Source organism: Dromiciops gliroides, chromosome 3, assembly GCF_019393635.1.
Source record: "Dromiciops gliroides isolate mDroGli1 chromosome 3, mDroGli1.pri, whole genome shotgun sequence".
NCBI lineage: Eukaryota > Metazoa > Chordata > Mammalia > Microbiotheria > Microbiotheriidae > Dromiciops > Dromiciops gliroides.
The window spans coordinates 359,457,350-359,481,733 of NC_057863.1; the positions used below are offsets into that span (position 1 = coordinate 359,457,350).

General features: G+C 44.0%; 1 protein-coding gene across 1 annotated transcript in view; it reads left to right on the plus strand.

The window, feature by feature from the left end:
* The window catches only part of TMPRSS13 (transmembrane serine protease 13), a 46,066-nt gene extending 22,980 nt beyond the window's left edge, over positions 1-23,086 (plus strand). The window contains 11 exon segments of the mRNA XM_043993554.1: positions 2,429-2,551; positions 4,136-4,265; positions 7,786-7,878; positions 9,932-9,975; positions 12,901-12,935; positions 12,937-13,064; positions 14,012-14,184; positions 18,563-18,661; positions 19,957-20,099; positions 20,336-20,488; positions 22,927-23,086. Coding sequence (XP_043849489.1) covers positions 2,429-2,551; positions 4,136-4,265; positions 7,786-7,878; positions 9,932-9,975; positions 12,901-12,935; positions 12,937-13,064; positions 14,012-14,184; positions 18,563-18,661; positions 19,957-20,099; positions 20,336-20,488; positions 22,927-22,953 — 1,148 coding nt within the window. The 3' untranslated portion in view covers positions 22,954-23,086.
* The last annotated feature ends 1,298 nt before the right edge of the window (positions 23,087-24,384 follow it).

Consider the following 24,384-nt stretch of genomic DNA (forward strand, 5'->3'; position numbering starts at 1 on the left):
TTGAGTCTCAGTATACTTAGTTTGGACTTGATCTGATACACAGTGTAGGTTTTAGGTTCTTAAGAAAGGGAGTGATATGATTTAAATGTCTTATAAAGAAAACTGATTAGGTGGTATTCAGCATGGTTTGATTTGGGGGCAAGGCAGGTAGAAAATAGAGGGACTAGAGTCAGGGAGACTGATTAATAGATTATAACAATTACCCAAGAGGTGAATGTCTAGATTAGGGGGATTGTAATGGTAACAGAGAGGAAAGAACTAATTCGAGAGATATTGCAAAGAAAGATTTGACAGCTCTTGACAACAGTTTTGATAGAGGGTATGAATGGAAGGAAAAGTCCAAGTTCATTCCAAGATTTCAGATGTAATATTGGGAAAATGGCAGCACCAATATCAGCAATAGGGAATTTAGGAGAGGGAATTGGTTTGGAGGGTGTGGACATGATCTCAGTTGTGGACAGTGGGTTGGAGGAGGTACTGGATAGCATTGTGTGATGGATGGTTGTAGACTTGTAGTCAGGAGAGACTGGGTTAAGAATCCAAGTTCCAATACTTGTGAGCTACATTAACTTTGGGATAGTCATTCAACCTTCCCAAATCTCAGTTTCCTCATCTGTAAAATTGTGTTAATAATATTTATTATCCCTACCTCACAGGGCTATGGTGAGGAAGGTAGAAACCTTTTTTTTTTTTTTTTTTTTTTGTGGGGCAATGGGGTTAAGTGACTTGCCCAGGGTCACACAGCTGGTAAGTGTCAAGTGTCTGAGGCTGGATTTGAACTCAGGTCCTCCTGAATCCAGGGCCGGTGCTTTAACCACTGCGCCATCTAGCTGCCCCAGAAGGTATAAACCTTAAAAGTGATATGGAAATGTGAGTGATGATGAGGATGTGGAGATGTCCTAGAGTCAGTGGAAGTAACAGGGACTAGAACTGGGATGAAACTTCAGGGTTGGGTATAGTTACTAGAACAGGTATGACTAAAAGAGGAAGGGAATGGACTGTGGTGCAATTTGTGGTGTTCATTTCACTGTTCACAGCTTTGTGAATCATTAAAATGATCCAATTTACCACAGAGATTGTAATTACAATTATGATCACAGGTGAGCTTTCCCTCACCAATAGATTCAGGGTTAATAGTCTATTTGTGATTTTATTGGTGAACTCACCAGGAAGAAAATTCCCTTCACCAATGCAAGTGAGTGACTTCCCTGAAACACATAGTCTTAGATAGTTTCCTAGAACACTGAAAGTTGAAATGACTAATTTGGGATCAGACGGCCTAGTACATTTCAGAGTTGGGACTTGAAATTAGGTTCTCCTGGCTTCTAGGTCAGCTCTTTGTTCACTTTAGGTACCACTTGTAGTCATCAGTCATTAGAAATAGAAGGGTCTTTAGAGATAATCCAAGACAATCAATGAGGGAATGAATCTAAAGACCTTGGGATAGAATTTTGAGGGGCCATTTCATTGAATAGATAGAAGGATGACAAGAAGCCAATGACTTTTGAGGCTCTGGGGGGGGATGGTGGAAGCCAATTAGGGGACAGATTTTGTATGTGCTAGTGGTGTAGGAAGTATCGCAAGAGGATTTTAGGGCTGATGGATCCTGATGGAACTTTAAGATGGGACTAGGACATAGCGTCAATAGCATAGAGGGCTTCTCCTTCTGGGGCAGCAGAAATGCAGCTGGACTCATAATCACTTATAATAAACATTAACATTTAGAGTTTTCAATTCACTTTTACCTTATTTATTATAAAAATACACTACTTTATTTAAACCTCCCAACCACTCTCATGAGGTGGGTGTTATAGATATCATATCTGCGATTTTGCAGATGAGGTTTGGAGGGCTTAAGTATGTTGTCCAGTGGTCACACAACTCGTATATCAGAGTCAGAATCTGAAGCTAGGTCTTTCCAGGTCCAAGTTCAATGCTCTCTCTTTACTTTGCCCCCTTTCTTCCTTGACCCTTTGTAGTTTAAAGGGACATGAGAAATCTATCAATCCAAGTCTCTCATTTAACAAACTAAGTCCCAGAGCAATGGAAATTACTTGCCTCTGTTCCCTTGAGATTGTTCTCTATGCTACATCACTTTGGGGGAGCTTTCCAGACCATTCATTCTTTTTTTTTTTTTTTTTAGCGAGGCAATTGGGGTTAAGTGACTTGCCCAGGGTCACACAGCTAGTAAGTGTTAAGTGTCTGAGGCTGGATTTGAACTCAGGTACTCCTGACTCCAGGGCCGGTGCTCTATCCACTGTGCCGCCTAGCTGCCCCAGACCATTCATTCTTTGAGAATGCTGAAGGAGAACCCCAGAGTCCCAGAGGGAAGCCAGCTCCATGTCTCTGCCGACCTCTTGTTCTTTGACTGCTGAGCCTCCTGGGTCCTTAGTCCCAGCAGCTTAAGACACATCTGTTCCTTTTCCAGTTTACTTCTGGAAGGGCCACACAGAGATCAAGTACAAGGAGCCCATTGAGAGCTGCCACAGGAACGCGGTGCGCTGTGATGGGGTTGTGGACTGCAAGTTTAAGAGTGATGAGCTGGGCTGTGGTAAGCGGCATCAAGGTGGATGGGCAGTGCTCTGGGTATAAATGGGAGTGATCCTGCCTGAGCCTGGGGCTCTGTAAAAGGGCAGGTGAATGTGGGGCAAAGAAGTGGTTCTTATGCCTCACTTAGGGTGCTGGACAATCACACCTGTCAATGTTTATGCATGCACATGTGTTTATGTTCTATCCACGTGGGAGCCTAGCTGCATGGATACACGTGCCTATTTGTGTGTGCAGGGAGAGGCAGGTTGACAAAGTTTACTTTAGCTTTCTCTTGGTTAAAAGGGGTACGGTTGGATTCATTGGTCTCTAAGGTGCCTTCCAGTTCCAAATTCAAGATGCCATATCCTTTGATGTCTAGGAACTTGGCTCAGATTTCAGTCCCTGCTCTCTCTTCTAGGGGCCTCACACCTCTTCCCAGAGCAGGAAAAAACTTAGTAGTTTTTCCATCCCATCCCCAGTGACTGACTGTGTTCCTCCCAAGTACAGATAGCCTGGCCACAGTCCTGGGTGGGATTAGGCCTATGGGATTAGGAGCATAGGGAATCAATTTAGAGCTGGAAAGGACATCAAATACTAGCTATTCCAACCCCCTCATTTCACAGATGAGGAAACTAAGACCTAGGAAGTCTCTCTCTCTCTTTTTTTTTTTCAGTGAGGCAATTGGGGTTAAGTGACTTGCCCAGGGTCACACAGCTAGTAAGTGTTAAGTGTCTGAGGCTGGATTTGAACTCAGGTACTCCTGACTCCAGGGTCGGTGCTCTATTCACTGTACCACCTAGCTGCCCCATGGAAGTCTCTTTAAAAAAATCAACAATAAAAAACAAGTTTTAAAAAATAATAATAATTTTATTGATTTTGTTTCATCACCTTCATTTCCTAATATATCCCTCTTCTATCCTTTCTCAGTCCTCCTTAAAATCTTAGTGCTTTCCTCCTGCTACCACCTCCAGTTTTTGTTTTGCTGTTGTTGCTCACTCATTTCAGTCACGTTGGACTCTTCATGATCCCATTAGGGGTATTCTTGGCAAAGATACTAGCGTGGATTGCCATTTCCTTCTCCATCTTATTTTACAAATAGCATAAATTTTGCGTGTACATAATCGTCTTCATGTTCTTTTCTCCATTAGATTGTGAACCCCTTGAGAAGAGGGACTGTTTTTTTGTGGGGTTTTTTTTTTTTTTGCCTTTTTTGTATCTCTAGCACTTAGCACAGTGCCTGGAACATAGTAGGAATTTAATAAATCCTTGTTGACTAACTGAATATCCTTTCCCTAGATAGTTGTCCCATGTCACAAAAAAAGAAAAAAAGAGGAAAAAAAGTACGTCAGCAAAACTAACCAACACATCAGCTGTGGGGTCTTCTCTCATATACTGTCTCAGGATGCCCAGACCTCAGCCAATATAGAGAGAGCTTGCTGGCTCGGCTCCTATTTTGGAGTTTTGTTTTGGAACCTTATTTCCTCTCCAAACCAAAGTTCAGGCCCTCACTATGTCTAGCTCTCCCTTCCTCCCAATCTGTGCCCTGGGAGGATGACTTATAACCCCATAGATCCCAAGCCTCAGGGTCTCTCTCCTTTTTTTCCAGTGAGATTTGACTGGGATAAGTCTATGCTTAGACTCTATTCCGGAGTCCACCGCCAGTGGTTGCCTGTCTGCAGTGAAGGCTGGAACAATTCCTACTCTGAAAAGATCTGCCGACAGCTTGGCTTTCAGAGGTACTGTGTCCTTTCATCCATCTGCCACCTTTTCCCACACCCCCATGCTTTTACATCAAATTACTTTCCCTCCAACACCTCCCCTCCAGCCTCCAAAACTTTCTAAGCCTGATAGTAGCTAAATATTAGCCTAAGAGACTTCTGAGAGCCAGTCTTGGCCCAGAATATTTTCTGAAGAGGCAGCTGTGCTATTTAATAGGATGGCTGGGAGCCAAAAGACTTAAGGGTGTGCTGGTAAATATTTAGTTCTCTGGGGGCAAAAACAATGCATGACATTTTAAAGTTTAATCGGCATTATTAACATTTTCTTCATTACGTTCTTAAGTCTGGAAATCAACAAAACAATAAATCAAGCCCCCATTTGTAGTGTTTGCTGATTTCTGAGGTGTTAGATTTTCACACTGAAAATTTAACAATAAGCTTTCTGGTTTTGAGCCTGTTCTAGAACACCAATCAAAGGACTCATCCTGAAATGATTTTCTAGGTACCAGGGAGAGTTGTAGGACAAATGGATAGAAGCAACAGAAAGGCGGATTTCAGTTTCATATAAGGAAGAACTTTTTACTGTAAATATATTTGTATTTATTTTGTTAACTATTTCCCAATTACATGTAATTTTTAACATGTATTTTAACAAATTTCAAGTTTCAAATTCTTTCCCTCCTTCCTACCCCTTCTGTACCCCTTGAGAAGGCAAGTAACCTGATATTGATTATACATGTAAAGTCATGCAAAACATATTTCCATATTAGCAATGTTGGGGGGGGGAAAAAGCATGTACAGATACACACACACATGAACCTATAAAAAATAAAGTTAAAAAAGTGTGCTTCAATCTACACTCAGAATTCGTGGGTTTTATCTCTGGAAATGGATCACATTTTCCATTATGGGTCTTTTGAAACTGGATCATTGCCTTTATTGGAGCAGCTAAGCCTTTCACAGTTGGTTATTGTTACAATATTATTGTCATTGTGTACAATGTTCTCCTGGTTCTGCTCACTTCACTTTGCATCAGTTATATAAGTATAAGGAAGAACATTTTTAAGAATTAGTTTTAAATTTTATTCTGATCTTAACAAACACCAAATAGAATGAGTATTTGTATATACATAGTAGAACAGGAAGAGGGTTGTGGGTGAATCTGCAGGTCCCTATTATGTCTAACTTGGTTTAAAAAATATATACATATATACGTAGGGGGGAAGCTAGGTGGCGCAGTGGATAAAGCACTGGCCCTGGATTCAGGAGGACCTGAGTTCAAATTTGGCCTCAGAAACTTGACACTTACTAGCTGTGTGACCCTGGGCAAGTCACTTAACCCTCATTGCCCTGCAAATACACACACACACACATACATACATATATGTGTATATATATATATATATATATATATATATATAGAGAGAGAGAGAGAGAGAGAGAGAGAGAGAGAGAGAGAGAGAGAGAGAACGATTCATTCAGCCTATAACTTTCTTTTTCTTTGTAGGACAGTGAGGGCTAAGTGACTTGTCCAGGGTCACACAACTAGTAAGTGTCAAGTGTCTGAGGTCAGATTTGAACTGAGGTCCTCCTGAATCCAGGGCTGGTGCTTTATCCACTGCACCACCTAGTTGCCTCCCAGCCTATAACTTTCAAAGCCATCCTGCTTGTCTAACCGTTTTTGTGGCCAAAGGAAGAGCTTCCTGATAATTGAAGCTGTCCAAGAATCTAATTGGCTACCTTGAAAGGTGGTGCACTTCTTAACATTAGAGGTGATTTCAGTCAGGCCTCAATCACCACTTGTTGTAGATGTCATAGGGAGGACTCTTACATTGGGCAGGGAGGTAGACGAGAAGAGGTCTTCTCATATCCCTTTCGTACCTGATATTCAATGATTAAATGTGTCTCATGCCATAGAAAGAGGGATTTCAACAAAATCTTGGGTACAGCTAGGTGGTGCAGTGGATAAAGCACCAGCCCTGGATTCAGGAGGACCTGAGTTCAAATCTGACCTCAGACCCTTGACACTTACTAGCTGTGTGACCCTGGGCAAGTCACTTAACCCTCATTGTCCTGCAAAAACAACCACAACAACAAAACAAAACAAAATAAAATCTTGGGCAAGTTATTTCACCTCTCTGGGCCTCAGTTTCCTCATGGCTGTACTAAGTGATTCTAAGGCTTCTTCCAGATCTCAAATCCTATAATCTTGTTGTCTTAGAAGGTCAATGAGATGTGGGGAGAGATGACCAAGGAGTCTGGGAACCTCTATGAGGGAGGGCAAAGTAGTTGCTTTACTAGGTTGAAGTAGGTATAGACAATGCCTGGGGTTCATGGATGTGCCATGTGACATTTAGATTTTAAAGGGTCTGTGATATATAGCCCCCCAAATCTGCTCTCCTTCTGCCCTTTTTGTCTTCAAGCTTTTGGTGTCACTAATGTAGGACTATGCAAGGGGCTGGTCAAGCATGTAAATGCTTAAATGTGTTTGAACGGGCTTATGGGCACAGGTGTCTATGTCTTGAAAGGGATCTTAGAAGATGACAGAAGAGAAAGGAATAAGTATTTATATAGGGCCTACTATGTGTTAGGCACTGTGCTATGCTTTTGCAAATTCTCTCTTTTGGTCCTCATAACAACCCTTCGAAGTAGGTATTATTATTACCTTCATTTTACAGTTGAGGAAACTGAGGGAAATAGGTTAGGTGATTTGACCAAGGCCACACAGCTAGTAAATATCTGAGGCCACATTTGAACTCAGGTCTTTCTGAATCCAGGCACAACCAAGTGACAGAGCATTCATGTGAATCAAGGGTTCTTAATCTGAGGTCTTAATCAGAACTTTGAAACAATTAGTAACCATATTAAAAAAAACACATTATTCTGAGGAAGGGAGTCCATAGGTTTCATCAGACTGTGGAAGAGATATACAGCACAAAAAAGGTTAACAGTCCCTGGTCCAAAGTACCCCTGACAGAAACAACCCTTAATTAGGACGACTGTGCATTCCTTGGAGAGAAGCCACCATAAAAGACCAGGTCTAGGACTTTTGACCAGTCCTCTGATCCTCACCTTCATGTGTCTAAGACTCCTTATCCATACAAAGAACCTTCAAACAATTCATTTAATCAGTGAGTTTCTTTGATGATGGATAACATGGGTGACATTCCTCAAATCACAGACTGGGCAAACCTCCTCTAGAAGTCAGAAGGGCATTTGCCCAGAAGCCAGTGTTGAAACTTAAACTTTTCTTGATAGGGAGTAGAGAGAGTGGCTCCTTATTTTCTTTGTGTCTCAGTTTCTAATCTGTGAAATAGGAGAGTAAATCCTGCTTTATCTTTCAGTGAGGCTGTAAGGATGAAGTAAGATGAAAGATAAGAATGTGTTAAGTGGGGTATAATAAAGTGTTCCATCGATGTTAAGGGGCTATGATTGTGAACACTTATCACCTGACTTCAGGACTAGGTCAGAATTCGGAGTCCTGGGGTAAGGACTGGTGGCTCAAAGGTCCTCATTCTTTTCTCCTTTGTTTCATCAGCGCTCACTACACAGGTGAAGTTATTAACCAAGGGTTAACCAGTAGTTACTCTGTTTCTGAGTACAACAACACCATCCAGGAAAGCATCAACAGGTAAGGGTTGAGGAAGAGTGTTGCCAGTTTGTCTAGAGCCCACCTGCCCTTCCACACTCAGGTGAGCTGCAGGACAAGAGGACCAGTGTCTATCTTAGGGATCTTTCCCCCCTCCTTGGCTTAAGTGTGGAACTTGAGACTTCTAGGCTATATCCATGGATGTAAAAGTCAATAGTGTGACATGGTAGCCAAGAAAACTTCTGCCATCTTGAACTGTGTTTGAAGAGTCATGGGGTCCAGCAAAGGGAAGGGAAAGTCCCACTGTCATCACTGGTAGTTATTGGAGCAGTCAATGTCGGAGATCACCTGTAGAGTGCCACGTTCCATTGTGGGCCTCACATCTTAGTGGCGCCATTAACAAAATTGTGCTAGATCAGAGAAGTATGAGCAGGATGCTAAGAGGGATGGAGAATGTACCATGCAAGGTTTACTTGTGGGAATTGGGAATCGTTAGCCTGGAGAAGAGAAGGTAGGAGAGGGGAGAAGGGAGCATGGTCGGTATCAGCTAGTCTGTGAAGTGTTTTGCCTAGAAGAGGGATGAGACTGGTTCTCTTTAGCCCTACAGGGCAGAGCCAGGAGCAAGGGTAATGGCAAAGAGGCAAATTTAAACTTGATAGTTAGAGATAATTAGAGCTATTAAAAACACACAATGACAAAAAAGAAAAACCCACACACAATGATCTGCTTTGGAAGGCAGAGGGTCCAGTCACTAGAGATTTTCAAGCAGAAGGTAGATAACGACTTGTTGGGAAGGTGATCAAGGGGATTCCTGTTCAAATACAGTTGGGGAGGGGGCAACTAGGTGGCACAGTGGATAAAGCACTGGCCCTGGATTCAGGAGGACCTGAGTTCAAATCTGGTCTCAGACACTTGACACTAGCTGTGTGACCCTGGGCAAGTCACTTAACCCTCATTGCCCCGCGCCCCCCCCCCCAAAAAAAAGTACAGTTGGGAACAGTCACATAATCTCTCTGGGTAGCAAGTTCTTGAACTCTAAATGGCCTCAAAGGTTCCTTCCAGCTCTAGCTCTAGGAATCTGTGGTTCTGTGACTCGGGAGTTCCCTTCCAATCCTGAGATCCTATTAGTCTGTATTTTTGTAACATCTTTGGAGGTCACAGGAAATTCAATCTTCCCCGTCTTGATAAGTCTACAAGCACATATGCAACACCTACTTAGGGTAGGCATGGCCCATAGCCATAATTCCTACCTTCTGGGCTTCTGGAAAGCTGACATTTAGGACAGAGTGGCTGATCTGAACCCACAAGCACAATATAACATTGAATAAGGCTAATGCCAAAGTAAACATCACACTGTTTGCACTATAAATCTGCTAGGAGGAAGTGGATTTTGAATAGAAGGATGGGGAGGGTGAACGTATCATTGGGGTGGAGGGAGTTCCAAGAACTGGCAGGGCTTGGCTTGGTGAGTCCCCAACTATGCCTTGGAAATACTTTCTATCCATGGGCTTTTCTGATACAGCTTGGTCTCCTGTGCTTGTAAGCACCAGGGCCTTGCTATTAGGCAATGGTTAGCATTTTCTGAGCTCCTATTTGGAGCTAGACTGAGGAGTCTGTGAGTAGGGCGTCCAGCCTTGAGAAGACAAGCATAATTTATGGGGTGGTAGGATTTAGAACTGAGGAACCAACCAGTCCAAAACCCTCATTTTAGAGGGAGGGGCCAGGAGGTTGCAGAGCTGGGATTGTTAGCAAGATCTTACGAGTCCCTCCTCAGTTCCCTTTCAGCTACACCACCCTCTTAGATTCCACAAATCGCATTCACACAGAGAGAAGTTGTGAAATCCATCTATCCAGGCACATGCAGGTCTTTAGCCACAAGAGCGATGGTTGAGAAAGGGTAGATGACTAAGAATGGCGTTTAATAGCCAGCTCGCCTGGCAGTCGCTCAGCTCTGTCTGCCAAGTCTCATTTTATTAGACTTTTATGAGAAGTGAATTCTGACATCAGTAGCAACACAGGTTGGCTGGTGGTAAAGTCCCCTGGGGGAGGTAGGTTTGTTCTTGCTTCTCACCTCTTTGTGTATCTCCCTCTCTAGGTCTGACTGCCCTTCCCATCAGTTCATTTCTCTTCAGTGCACTCGTAAGAAGATTCCTTTTTTGGTTGGACCAGAATAGACCTGGCTCCAGCAAGGAGACAGGCTTGGGCTACAGCAGGGAACTTGAGTGGGGTGGGTGGCTGGGCTTCAGTGGCTCTGTGCCAGAGTCTACGTGAGAGGCATGGCTTTATTATGAAATACCAGTAGCAAAAAGAATCAGAAGACATGAGTACCAGCTGTAGTTCTGATACTTGATAGTTATGTGACTGTGGGTGAGACTATGGGGTCAAAAGAATTAGAATTAGATAGAACTTTAGAAGCCATTAAGTTCAGTCCCTTCATTTTACAAGATGAGGAAATGGAAGCAAACAGAGGTTAAAATGACTTGTTCAGGGTCACACAGCCAATGTGTTCGAGGCAGGATTTAAATTCAGTTCTTCCTGACTCTAAAACCAGTGCCCCATCCTTTATACCATGCTGTCTCTCTGAACTTTAGTTTTCTCATCTGTGCAATGGGAATAATAATGTATATATTACCTACTTCATAGGCCTGTTGTGAGGAAAGTGCGTTGTAAACTGTGAAGTGCTATAGAAATGCACGTCATTATTACAGTTATTATTTGGACAGTCTAACATCACTCCGATGCAGGAGAAAAAAGTACTGCAAAGCCAGAGGCCCTGAGTTTAAATCCTGCCTCTGATACCCATTTCCTGTGTGACTTTGGATAAGTCACTTTACCTTGGTTTGCCTTAGTTTCCTCATCTGTAAAGTGGGGATAATAATGGCACCCACCTGACAGGGTTGTCCTGAAGATCAAATGAGATCACATTGATAATGCAGTTTGCAAAGCTTAAAGCACTTAGTAAAAGCTAGCGGTTGGGGCAGCTAGATAGCGCGGGGCAGCTAGATGGCGCAGTGGATAGAGAGTACCTGAGTTCAAATCCGGCCTCAGACACTTAACACTTACTAGCTGTGTGATCCTGGGCAAGTCACTTAACCCCAATTGCCTCACTAAAAAAGAAAAAAAAAAGATAGCAGTTGTTATTTTAACTAATAACATTACTGAGCATAAGCCAGAGTGGAGTAGATCAACAAGCTTTTGCTTCAGCACTGGAATCTTTCAATGTCACACTATTTTCCCAGAATGATGGTTTCACATTTCCACTGATTCTAGTAATAGCTAAGCTAAAGGCACTCAAGCCCAGAAGGGAAGTGTCAACCATGTAGCTTACTCTCAAACTCAGCCCAACCCATATAAAAACGTAATTGGGAAATATAAAATGAAACAAATAAAAATACAATAAAATAGCGATATTACATTTGAAAACTAAGTCAATATGTAGCCCTCAGGGATCCTTATGTACAGATTAGTGGCCCCTTTTCTATTTGAGTCTGACATTCTGTGGTACAGTAGAAAGAGCACTGGCCCTGGAGTCAAGAGGACCTGAGTTCAAATCTGATCTCAGATACTTACTAGCTGTGTGACCCTGGGCAAGTCACTTAACCCCAATTGCCTTAAACATCCTGGGCCCCAGTCATCCTGATGTATATCTTGCCACTGGACCCAGTTGGCTCTGGAGGAGACAGTGAGGTTGTTGACCTTGCATAGCCATCCCTCACTTAAATCCAATTCGGTGCAAGTCATGGCATCACCCCAATGTCATAGTCCTCTTCGGGAACAAAGGACAAACAATAACAAAGGAACAGGGAGGAGTACTAGCCCAGATGTCATTTCATTCTTTAGTGTCGAACCAAGTCTTAGGCTGCCAGGGCACTGGACAGAGCACCCAAAGGCTCTCTTAGCCTACTATTTGCTCCCTCTAGCCTCATCACAAAAAGTATAAACTTCCGCATTGGCTTCTGGTCCACTGACCTCCAGAGGAAGTCTGCCCAGTCTGTGATTTGAGGTTTGCTCTCCTATTAACAGTCACGTGCTTGAGCCTGCCCTAACGATTGGTAATTGCTACAAATCAGGGCATGATTTATTATTTTCAAGAATTAAGGAACAAGACTTCATGTTGATTAAATGTACATATGTGTATATTTTCTTTTCTTGTTAAACATTTACCAGCATACCCCAGCATATTGTTGTTGTTCAGCTGTTTTTTAGTCATATCTGATTCTTGATGACCCCATTTGGGATTTTCTTGGCAAAGGTACTGGAGTGCTTTCCCATCTCCTTCTACAGCTTGTTTTACAGATGACAAAACTGAGGCAAACAAGGTTAAGGGACTTGTCCAGGGTCACACAGCTAGGAATTGTCTGCGACCAGATTTGAACTCAGGAAAACGAGTCTTCCTAACTCCAGGCCTGGCACTGTATCCACTTCACCCCTGCATATTACCTACCATTAAAGAGACTCACTGATGAAATGGATTGTTTGGACATGCTAAATCAGGATAAGGTGTCCTAGTTAACCCTCAGTTATCTGTCTTGAAGCAAGGAAGCTACAGAGTAGATAATGAAAAATATAATATAATTCACAGTTTATTTAATCTGGGCTTTGAAGTATATCACATGATTATTTTAAAAGACAGATTTATTCCCCTAATTATATCTTGCTTAAGAGTGATATTAAATTAGATTGAAAAGGGGAGGAAGTACCAGAGCCTTCTGAGGCCAGAGAGAATAATAAAAAGAATACCAGTCATTTCTGTTGCACTTTGGGGTTTGCAAAGTGCTTTACATATGTTATCTCATTGGAATCGCCAAATATTAGATGATTCTCAAAGTGACTGATGCCCAAGGCACATCCTTCGTGTTTTGCAATGTGGGACTAGGAAATGATAAAGTCAGGTCATGTGTGGGACATGATGCAGCAGGTGTGGGTGGCATGTTTTACAGGGGTGGGGCTTTCTCAGCCCTTCCTGGGCCCAAGGGGAAAGAGCATGGAGGCCAGGCTAAAGAATGGGGTTAACAGGGAAGAATCAGAAACTCTAGGCTTCTTCCCTTCTTCTTTCCCCCACAGGCTGTGGTATGAGGGGCATGACCGGGCGGATTATTGGGGGGGGCCCTGGCCCCTGAGAGCAAGTGGCCCTGGCAAGTTAGTCTCCAGTTCGGCACTACTCACATCTGCGGGGGCACCCTCATTGATGCCCAGTGGGTGCTCACAGCTGCCCATTGCTTCTTTGTGTAAGTGAGGATCTGGGGTGGGGTGGGGGCAGAGGGATGGTTGGTGAGTGCTGGGACACACTCCCAAGTGAAGGATCTCCTTCCCCCTCCCCCTCCCTCCCCCCACCCCGCCATGCATCTGGGCCATCTCAGATAGAGTCATGCTCACAGCCCATAATCAGGTTCGATGACCTCTGCCAAGTTAGAAGATGCTGCTGCTGCTACTCTCTCAGGAGCTTCACCTGATTTATAGAATGAGAATGAAGTGACCTGATTCATTGGATCACAACTCCACAGCTAGAAGGCATCTTAGAGCTCTAGCCTAACGTGCTCATTTTGCAGATTAGAAGACTGAGACCCATGGAGGTTAAATGATGGCCCCGGAATTCTGAAAGTAGCAAGTATGGGATCTAGGTTTTAAATTCAGGTTCTGTGGACTCCACATTCAACATTCTTTCTCCTAAACTACTCCTGATCAATCTTAGGATGTTTCAGGATGGGGAGGTGGGAGGGGCAGGAGTATCCTCAACATAGTAAGAAGCTGGAGGTCGCATCTGTGAAATGGAACTAAAGAAGCTTTGTTTGTGGCAGCAGCCGCTGAATCAAGGCTCACAGGGAAAAGATAGACCAGGAGCAATGTCCTACCTGCATCCCTACAAAGGGGGTGGCAGGGACAGATGGCTGTCCCAGTGTCTGGCTTTTTTGGGGGGGGGCAGGGGAGGGCGTGAGGTGCTGCAGCAATAATAGGTACTCCGCATATGCAGAGGGGGTGTATAGTAAAGGACAGGAGTTGGAAACTGTCCCTACAAGGGGCCTCCCAGAAGACTTACCATTCACACTGATCTTCTAATGAGGCTGCCATAGGTATAGGTTGATGCTGTCTGCTTGAATCGGATGCTGACCATTAGCCGCTCAGGAGGGTGGGTGGGTGGCTGCTGACAGAGCTGCTCTCTCTATTCTTCTGGCAGGACCCAAGAGAAGATCCTAGAGGGCTGGAAAGTGTATGCAGGGACTATCAACCTGCACCGCTTGCCTGAAGCAGCCTCTGTCTCCCAGATCATCATCAACTCCAACTACTCCGATGAGCAAGACGACTATGACATTGCTCTCATGAAGCTTGACAAGCCCCTGACCCTGTCTGGTGAGTGAGTGAGCTCAACATTGCTCTTCCCAGATCTCCCCGGGGACGGCACCAGACAGGGAGGAAGCTGGGCTTTGCAGCCTCCATTAAGCCACTCAGTCATTCCTTAACCATCGATTAAGTGCCTACTGCATGCAAAGCATCGTCGTGTGTGGGGAGGAGAATAGGGGAGAGAATGTGAAGAGGACTGACACCTGGCCATTGCTCCCATGGTATAGTGAACAGAGAGCTAGGCTTGGAGATAGGAATAATCAGGCTTCAGTCTCACGGCTGACCCTAGCTCTGTGGCTCTGGGCAGCCAGCTAGCTTCTCCAAGCCTCAGTATCCTCATTTGTAAACCAGGATAATAATGATACCTATAGCACTTGCCTCACAGGTTTGTCATGAAGACAAAGGGGATGAAGTATTTAAGTGCTTTGCCAACCTTAAAGCACGATATAATCTCACTTATGATGATGTCATATTTGTTGTTGTTCAGTCTTTTTTTTTGTCAGTTGTGTCCAACTCTTCATGACCCCTTTTGGGGTTTTCTTGGTGGAGATAGTGGAGTGGTTTGCCATTTCCTTCTCCAGCTCATTTTACAGATGAGGAAATTGAAGTAAGCAGGGTTAAGGGACTTGCCCAGGGTCACACAGCTGGGAAGTGTCTGAGGCCAGATTTGAACTCAGGAAAATGAGTCTTCCTGACTCCAGGACCAGCGCTTTCTCTGCTGTGCTAACTAGCTGCCCATGATATAATATGGCATATGATACACATCATTGAATCAATCAACAAACATTTATTTAGCACTTACTTTGTGCCAACACTGTGTTAAGCTCTGTGAATACAGAGACAAAAGTGAAACAGTCCCTGCCCTCAAGGAACTTACATTTTAATGGTTGGAGATGTCATGAACACAGGCAATTATGGAATATATAAGAAATGAATATGATGTGTTTTATACACAAATATGTAATAACTATATGATAGATGTCATGCAGAAATGAATAGAGTAAAAACTAAGAGAGGCTCAAAGTGTTCTGCAAATTTTGGAGAGATAATTTTGGACTGGTTATACCACAAAAGACTTTATGGAGGAAGGGGCATTAAAGCAGAATCTTGGAAAATGGGTTGGATTTTAAGAAGCAGAGATCAGGGTTTATATAGTCTAGCTGCTACTTGGATATTAATTTCCTCTACAATATCCAAAAGAAGTGGTTATCCAGACCCCACTTGAAAGTCTCAAATGATGGGGAAATCGCTACTTGTTGAGAAACTCCATCTCGCTCTCAAACAGGTCTGATTTTTAGGGATGCTTTAATTACATGTAGCCAAAATCTAAAACGTCCACTCATTGCTCCTATTTCTCTCCTTGGAGCCCACTCAGAGCAAATCTGATCCCTCTTCCAGGTGACATTCCTTCAAATGTTTGAAGACAATTATATTTCCTCTAAGTCACCTCTTCTCCAGGTTAAATAAAAACCTCAGTTCTTCCAACTTCTTGAAAAAAGAAGAGAAAAAACTTGAAATAAATAGGCATAGTCAAGCAAAACAAATTCCTGGATTGGGCATGTCCCAAAACTCATTGTACCACCTGATGAGGCCATCACCTCTCTATCAGGAGTTGGGCAATGTTTCCTCATCAGTCCTCTGGAATTATAGTTGGTCTTTCCAAATGTTTTTTGTCTTTACAATGTTCTTGTTTTTGTATGAAATGTTCTCCTGATTCTTCTCACTTCACTCTGCATCACTTCATATAAGTCTTCCCAGGTTTCTCTGAACCTATCCCTTTAATTATTTCTAATGTATTCCATTATATTCATATACTGGCTTCTAATGTATTCCATTATATTCATATACTGGCTTTGTTCAGCCATTACCTAATCAATGGCCATCCCCTTAATTTCTAATTCTTTGACATTCCACAAAAAGAGTTGCTATAAATGTTTTTGTATGTATGCTTTTTGTCTTTCTTTGATCTCTTTGGAACCTAGTTCTAGCAGTGTTATCACTGAGTGGTCAAAGGGTATGAACAATTTTGTGATAGTGACTTTTGGAGAGCATAGTTCGACTTTTGTTTCTTTGAACGTCTGGAAAGACGCACATTACAGCGATTAACCACAATTCCAGAAGACTCATGATGAAGCATGCTACCCATCTCCAGATAGAAGTGATAGAGTACAGATTGAGCCTTTTTTTGGTTTGGATATAATCAGTGCAGGAATTTGGTTTGCTTGACTAAGTGTTAGTAACTGGTTTTGTTTTTCTTGTTCTCTTAGAGGTGGGGATGGAGGGGAGAGGGATGTGTGAGTGAAAGGGAGAAAATGAATACCTGAAGATAAAATAGAATAGATTTTAAAAAATGTATATATTAAAGCCCTGTGATAGACAGTTTTTGATAAGCATCAAAAGAATGATTCAGATGGTATTTCAGAAGTTCAAGTGATTGGCAATCACTGTGGTTTGTGCTACTCAGAGGAAGCTATATGGAGGAGGACATGCTTGAATTGAACTTTAAAGGATGGAGAGCTGGAAGAAAGATCTTTCATAGTCAATCTTGGGATTGTGGGAAGAACACTTTGCAGTCAGAAGATCTGGGTTCTAGACCTGGCTCTGTCACTAGCTAGTCATGTGACTTTGGAAAAATTACTTCACTAACCTAGGCCTCAGATTCTTTTCCTGTAAAATGAGAGTACAAGGTATAAAGGAACGCTGAGCTCTGGAGATAGAGGACCTGAGTTCAAATCTTACCTCTGACATTTATTGCCTATGTGATTATAGGCAAATTACTATGCACCTTTGAGCCTTAGTTGGCTTATCTGCAAAATGAAAGGGTTAGGGGTCCCTTACATCCATAGATCTTTGATCTTGTGATCCTACAAAGGTACGCAGGTGGAGAAATGGAAGGAGTACTGGGAGTATGCCTCCTATGTGTCTAACATTGTACTAGCAGGAGGTCCTAGGGTGGAGTTGAAGTCCCAGGAATCTTAACCTTGTTAATCCTGCCACTGTCATGCTCCTGGGGCCTGGGGTACTTGCTGATATCTAGCTCCTTAATTATGAAGATGATGCCATGAGTCATTGCTATTAGCCCATTGGAATGAGGAGGAAACTGAGGCCTGGTGAGCAAGGAGGGACTGGAAGTAGGACATAGAGTGACCCAGGGTGGTCCCACCCAGAACCTATTACAAACCTTGGCCTGCATGCTTTGCATTTTAAGGGCCCCTTCTTGAGGGATGCAGGTTCACTCAGGCCTGATGTTTAGAGTCTTAAGAGAGTGGGATGGCTTGGCATCTCTGAAATGTGTTCTGACCACCATCAGGGCAACAGCCATCCCTGTGCAAGGAAAGTCTGCGATGGAAAGTTTTAAACAAACATTTGAAGGGAAGAGAAGGAGGCCAGAAGGAAAAGAAACTCTGCTTATGCATACCATAAGACATAAAAGAGCAGGACAGTGGAATGAACCCATACTTGAGAGGTTTGTTAGGATTAGAATTCAAGTTAATTAAACATTTCTAGTGCCTAGTAACATGCTCAAGACCATATTTTAGAAAGGACTAGAGATTAAATAATCATTTTGCAAATTATCTGAAAAACAGGCCTAGGGAGGAGAAATGACTTCCCTAAGGTGATATATAATCAGTAAATGTCAGAGCAGAGCCTTGAACCCAGATCTTCTGACTCCCAGTTCAATGTTTTTCCCTCTGCATTCTGCCGGAGTTGGAGTCATGGTGAACAGAAGTAGACCTTTTACTTGGGTCATAGTGCTGTGGATTAATTCCGGGGAGGGGGTGACACCATCACCAGAGTGGATTGGACTCAATTCTGGGAGACCAGACCATTTGCCTGCATGTCCAAGAGTTCAGACCATGACTACTTTCTTCTGTCTAATAACAGAATGCCAAAAGTGCCCAATGGCTACAAAACACACATCCTGCGTGCTCTCTGTCAAGGAGATGTCCCTCTATTGCAAGTGGGGTAGGGGGCAGGAAGTAAGCCACTTTCATCAGTGTCCACTGCCCATACACTTAATCCTGTTGTGGCTTGGGTGACCTGAGGATCGACCTTCGAACTGGAGTGAAATCACAATATGGATGACCATGGGTTTGGCTGGATGGTCACTGGAGTCCTTCCTGATCTCAAATTCAACGTAATTCTGTATGTGTGCAAAGGGGAGCCGAGGTCCTCTGAGGACTTTGGCTGTGAGACCTCCTTGGGAAAAGGGAAGGAGTCAGTCTCAGCTCCCATGAGGATTCTGAGATCTGTGGGGGATGGCAAGCGGAGGGGGAAGAACAAGGATTTTTAGGACATTTGATGGATTCCATGCCTGTGAGAAAAAATGAAACAACAAAACTCCAGTGCTGGTGCTGGGCTGACGTCATGGGGGTCTTTCTTGCAGCTCACATCCATCCTGCCTGCCTACCCATGCATGGGCAGACCTTCGGTCTCAATGAGACCTGCTGGATCACAGGCTTTGGCAAGACAAAGGAGACGGATGGTAAGGAGCCAGAGATGATATTGAGATGGTGGCTGGTTGTGGGGGTAGGGAGGTGGGCATCCTGAGTCACAGCCTTACTAAATTCCCTGCCCTGAAACAGAAGGTCACTCTGTACAGAGTTGAACATAACCTGGGGGGAATAAAGTTTAGGCGGGTGCCTAGTCTTCAGAATCTAATTGGGCTCTTGTGGTAAGCTTAGAAAAGCAGGGGAAGCAGCTAGAGCTGTGGGGCTGAGCATCCTAGAGGGAAGTTTATGAGCCTCAGGGGGGAAATGGATGACCCCCAGCAACAGCCACCTCTACAGGTCACTGGCCACGGGGATCCAAGAGTCCTGGCAGGCAGCACAGTTTTAACTAACTTCTTAGTGTTAAATGCAGGAAACAAATGTTGGACTCAGAATCAGGAAGACCTGAGTTCAAATTCTGCCTCAAATGCTTACTAGCTATAGATTCTGGGCAAATCATTTAACCTCTGTTTGCCTCAGTTTTCTCATCTGTAAAATGAGGACAGTGGTAGCAACTCCTTCACAAGGTTTCTGTTAAGATGAGATAACATGAATAAAATGCTTAGGACACAATATAAGTCAATAATGATGATGATGACTGTGCCCTACTGCTTCTTGGGGGAAGTGAAACAGAGAGATGGGCGCCAGATGGAGGGTAGTGGCCATCTTTATAAGAGGAGTCCCTGTTTATATGTCTGTGTCAATTTGGCCTTTCTTTTCATGTGTTTGTATGTGTAACTGCAGAGCACATTTTGGAGTTTATGTGTATGTGAATGTGGTATATGGAAAGACCAGGTGATATGGTGGAATGGGAGTGAAAAGGTCTGGGTTGGGCTCCCAGGTTACTGGTCAGATGACCTAAGGCAACCTCATTCGACTTTAATTTCCTCATCAGTAAAATGGGAATGAGAATAGTTGTCCGCTTTCTTCCTGGAACTCTTTTGAGGATCAGTACAGGTATGTGAAGGCACTTTGTGGATGAGTTTATACAAAATCAGAGTATTGTGCGTGTGTATCCATATACATTTATGAGTGCTGTTCAGATTGTACCTGCTGGGTGTACTTACTTCAGGGTATACATTCAACCATGAGGGGACTTGATTTCCTTGGGCCTTGGGTCAAGTACAGTAGCACTTGGAAGACCCCGACAGAAGGGTTTCTGTGACCCCAGGAGGCCTCCCTGGTCATGGGCACTGTGGATGTTGGGCTGGGTTAGGATGGGTGGAAATCACACTCTGGGTTTCATTCCCCATCTCCCTTACTTCCCCTCTCTCACTCTTTTTCCATGAAGAGAAGACTTCCCCCTACCTGCGGGAGGTTCAAGTCAATCTCATTGACTTTAAACAGTGCAATAACTATTTGGTCTACGACAACTACCTGACTCCTCGAATGATGTGTGCTGGGGACCTCCGAGGAGGGAGAGACTCTTGCCAGGTGAGGGAATGACTCCTGTTTAGGTGAGTGGGAGGGGAGGGTGGAGCCTAGTGTCCCAGGTGATAGAATAGTGTGTGTGTGTGTGTGTGTGTGTGTGTGTGTGTGTGTGTGTGTGAGGGGGATTGGGGAAATGGGGGACTGGAGAGACTCAGGCTTCCCTGTAGCAAGATACCCAAGCTACCTGAGGAAGAATCCGGTCTCCTTCCATGTCTGAGACCACTATCTTCTCCTTGTAGGGGGACAGTGGGGGGCCTCTGGTGTGTGAGAAGAACAACCGATGGTACCTCACAGGCGTGACCAGCTGGGGCACAGGCTGTGGCCAGAGGAACAAACCTGGTGTATACACCAAAGTGACAGAAGTGCTTCATTGGATTTATAGCAAAATGGAGGTGAGAGAACTAGGGCATGCTCTCCAGAGAGTGATGGGGTACTACTAGCTGAGCCCTAGGCCTTGCTCTCCAATCGTCAATACCCAAGCTCTGCTGGGTACCAGTCCTTAATCCTATCAGGACCTCTAGGTACTGCCCCATCTCTCCTGTCCTCGGTGAGGACAGAAAACCTTGTCCCCTTTAATCTGACATTTATTATTATTACTATAATTAGCATTTATTACTACATAGCACTTTAAAGTTTACAAAAGCACTTTATAAATATTATCTTCTTTGATACAACAACCCTGAAAAGTAGGTGCTTTTATTAACCCATTTTATAGATGAGGAATCCAAGGTAGACAGAGGTTAAATGACTTAGACAGGGCCACACAGCTAGGGTCTGAAGCTGCATTTGAATTTGTCTTCCTGACTCCCAAGTCCAGTGCTCTAGCCATCGAGCTAACTAGCTGCCTCATCCACCCATAATACTGTGACTAAGAAATGATGGGATTAAGATAAAATTCACTTTAGCAGACATTTATGTGGTACTACTGTGTGTCGAGCTGGGCATTAAGGTAGATGCAAAGTTTAGGGAAGGCCCAGTTTCTGCCTTCATGAAGTTTTTCAGTCTAAAAAGGAGACCCGGGGACAGCTAGGTGGCGCAGTGGATAAAGCACTGGCCTTGGATTCAGGAGGATCTGAGTTCAAATCCAGCCTCAGACACTTGACACTTACTAGCTGTGTGGCCCTGGGCAAGTCACTTAACCCCAATTGCCTTACAAAAAAAAAAAAAAAGGAGACCAGACAAACCTGTCAAATATCACACACCATATTACGTGATAAATGGCTTAGCAAATTACAAAATACAGGGCTGGTGAAAACCTAAGGCTTCTTCATGTTCAAAGACCTTCCCCTCTCATTCCTTCCCTAAAAGGAAAATATGGTGGGACCCTGCTTCTGTACTAACCTGAAATGTCACCCTTGTCCTTCCCCTGCCCATGGGCCCAACATAGACATTATTGATTAGGATGGACCATGAAGATGAGACTTGTTAATGGAGTTTGCCTTTTTGTTCTGGGAATTCAGTATTGTCTGGGGTGGGGGGAGGCTAAGAGTTAGGAGACCTGGTTTCTGCCCCAACTTGCTATGTGATCAGGCAAGATACTTGATGTTTCTGTGCTTTGGTGTCTTGTTGATCCAAAGGAAAAAAAAAATCATACTCAGCCAGGGGTGTTCTGGGGCCAGCTTCTACCAGTTGACTATTAAATTTTCAGTATGAACATTTACACCTGAGAAATAGGCCAACTTACAGATCAGGGGTGGATTTATTGTTTTGTCGATTGTCTAGATTTAAGGATATGATGAAGAAAATATTAATAATGCAGATGAGGCTTAAAAGTGTGTTATACTGGGGCATCTAGGTGGCGCAATGTATAAATCACCGGCCCTGGATTCAAAAGGATGTGAGTTCAAATCCGACCTCAGACACTTGACACTTACATAATGGCTGTGTGACTCTGGGCAAATCACTTAACCCTCATTGCGGCCCCTGTCCCCAAAAGTGTGTTATGCTTACTTTTTGCTGCTGGTGGGTTTTTGGTTTTGTTTTGGAGAGGCAACTGTCAGACATACACCATCACACCCCTGCACCTAGCCCTTCCAGTGTTTTAGAGGTAGTAGAATGACAAGTAAAGGAACTGAAGGGGAAGCATAGGAGAGGCCACACAGATATCAAAGGAGCCCCTTTCCTTAGCATAGATCCTAATGAAATGTACACGTATACTTTAACGTGGTCACTGTTACTGTGTCCTAAAATAAGGAACACCTCCCATTGCCTTACCTTTGCCTTTACAGTTCTTTAAGTATGGAAAGTTTGTCCATCCTCTTTATTTCAACTTCTTGGAATTCCTACTAGCTTCTTTCAAGGCTCTGCTATGAGCCACCTTCATGAAGCCTTTCTTTTTTTCTTTCTTTTTTTGCAGGGCAATGAGGGTTAAGTGACTTGCCCAGGGTCACACAGCTAGTAAGTGTCATGTTTCTGAGGCTGGATTTGAACTCAGGTCTTCCTGAATCCAGGGCCAGTGCTTTATCCACTGTGCCACCTAGCTGCCCCCCTACGTATATATGTATATGTATTTACCTATTACTGAACAGTTGAATGTAGGCCCCTTGAAGGCAGAGACTGTTTTGTTATTGCCTTTGACCCTGCCAGATGATGCCTGGCACATAGTAAGTGTTTAAGAAGTATTTCTATACATGTAATTGGGGGAAAATGCTAAATAAAGAAAAAATTAAAAACAAAATTAAAAAGAAGTATTTCTACAATTGAGTTGAAATGGGCCCCACTATCTTCTCTCCTGAGAGGCAGAGAACAAATCCATGGGAAGTGGGGCAAGGAGAATGCCAAGCCTTGTTATGCCCTTCTAACCTGCTCTGTGCTTTTCTTCCATTCTCAGGGTGAGGTGCGGGGTCAAAAGTCCTAAGAAGTGGGTATGGCAAGCCAGACCATTTCACAGCATTGACTGTGAAGGCTCTACCTGTGATTGAAGCTGCAGGGATTCTCCAGCATCACCTGGAAATGTGGGCCCAAAAGATGCTCTTCAGTAACTTTATTACCCCATCCATTGGGCACGTGTGTATGTGTGTGCGCACGTGTGTGTGTGAGTGTGCATGGACATACGTGTATATATGAATATGTGCCCTGGCTTTCCCAATCTTGGACACCACTGTTATAAAATGGAAAAGTAATTTTATAACCAAACTGGAGAATATTGGGAGAGTGGACCCTGAGTTCCATGGACCTTTTCAACAGGGATGGCCACACCAGTTTAGGGAGGGAAAGGAGTTGACATGGAGGCCTAAGTGGGTGGATCTGGTGAACAGGGTCCTAGAGGAGTGCTGGATATGCCCCCCATGACCTGTGCCATTCTCCTCATCTTGTCTTGCTGACTTCAGGACTGTGGCACAAAGAGAAGCTGACTGAGGCACAGCACCGGGGAGACCTAGATTCTTTAGGCTGCAGCCACACTGGGAGTGGAGGGTCATTGGGGCGTGTGTGGAGGGCCCTTGAAGCAACTCTTTCCTAAGTCCAGAAGGAAGTTTCTGCTGGATCTGCAATGTATACCTAGTAAAGGGGCTCCAGAATTCTCCCCGCCCCTGACCGCATTGTCCTCCTGATGAGTCAACCTCCCACACTGTGGCCATTCAACCTCCTGACTGTCAATGGAAGCAGCTATAAAGTAATCTGTGGCTGCCACTCAGCCATGTGAGGGGTGTTTTGACTCTTTTTTTTTCTTAAAGAGTTGGAAAGGAATGAAATGTTTTGGGAGATTCTTTTGGAGATGAAGGTCTTCACAGAATCTCAGAGCTGGCATCTTCCTCCCAGTCTCTCCTGTGTCCGCAGTTTGTGGCTGGACTTTTCCAGAAGGTATCTGGCTGGGACTCAGAAATCTAATGCTGCCCCCAAGAGCTCCCTAGGGCTCCTCTGGACCTGCCAGGCTTCTGAGATCCCTGGCTTCTCCTTTGGGTGTCAGCAAGTGAACCACACTTTTCCTACCCAGAAAATTTGAGGGCTAGAGGTGGCAAAGATGTGGACCCTTGCCCAGGGTCTGAGAATCCATTGCAAAATCCTGGTGGACAGACCTATCTCTCCTATCAAGGGCCTGTACCAAGCCCTCAGCGCCTTAAGATTCCATCCATACTTTCCTCATCTCTTTGGGCCTGACAACGTGGCACCTCAGTGTGCTCCAGTGCCAAGGAGGAGAAGCCTTCATATACATCCCCTTGCTCTCACCTCTCCACACTGCTCTTTCTGAGGATCCAAGCTGGCTTTGCTCCCAGAAGACACCAGTGTGTCCTTCCTTTCACCTCCCTCCAGATGCTGAATGTTTAAATAAAGTCTTTTCCTCCTCTCC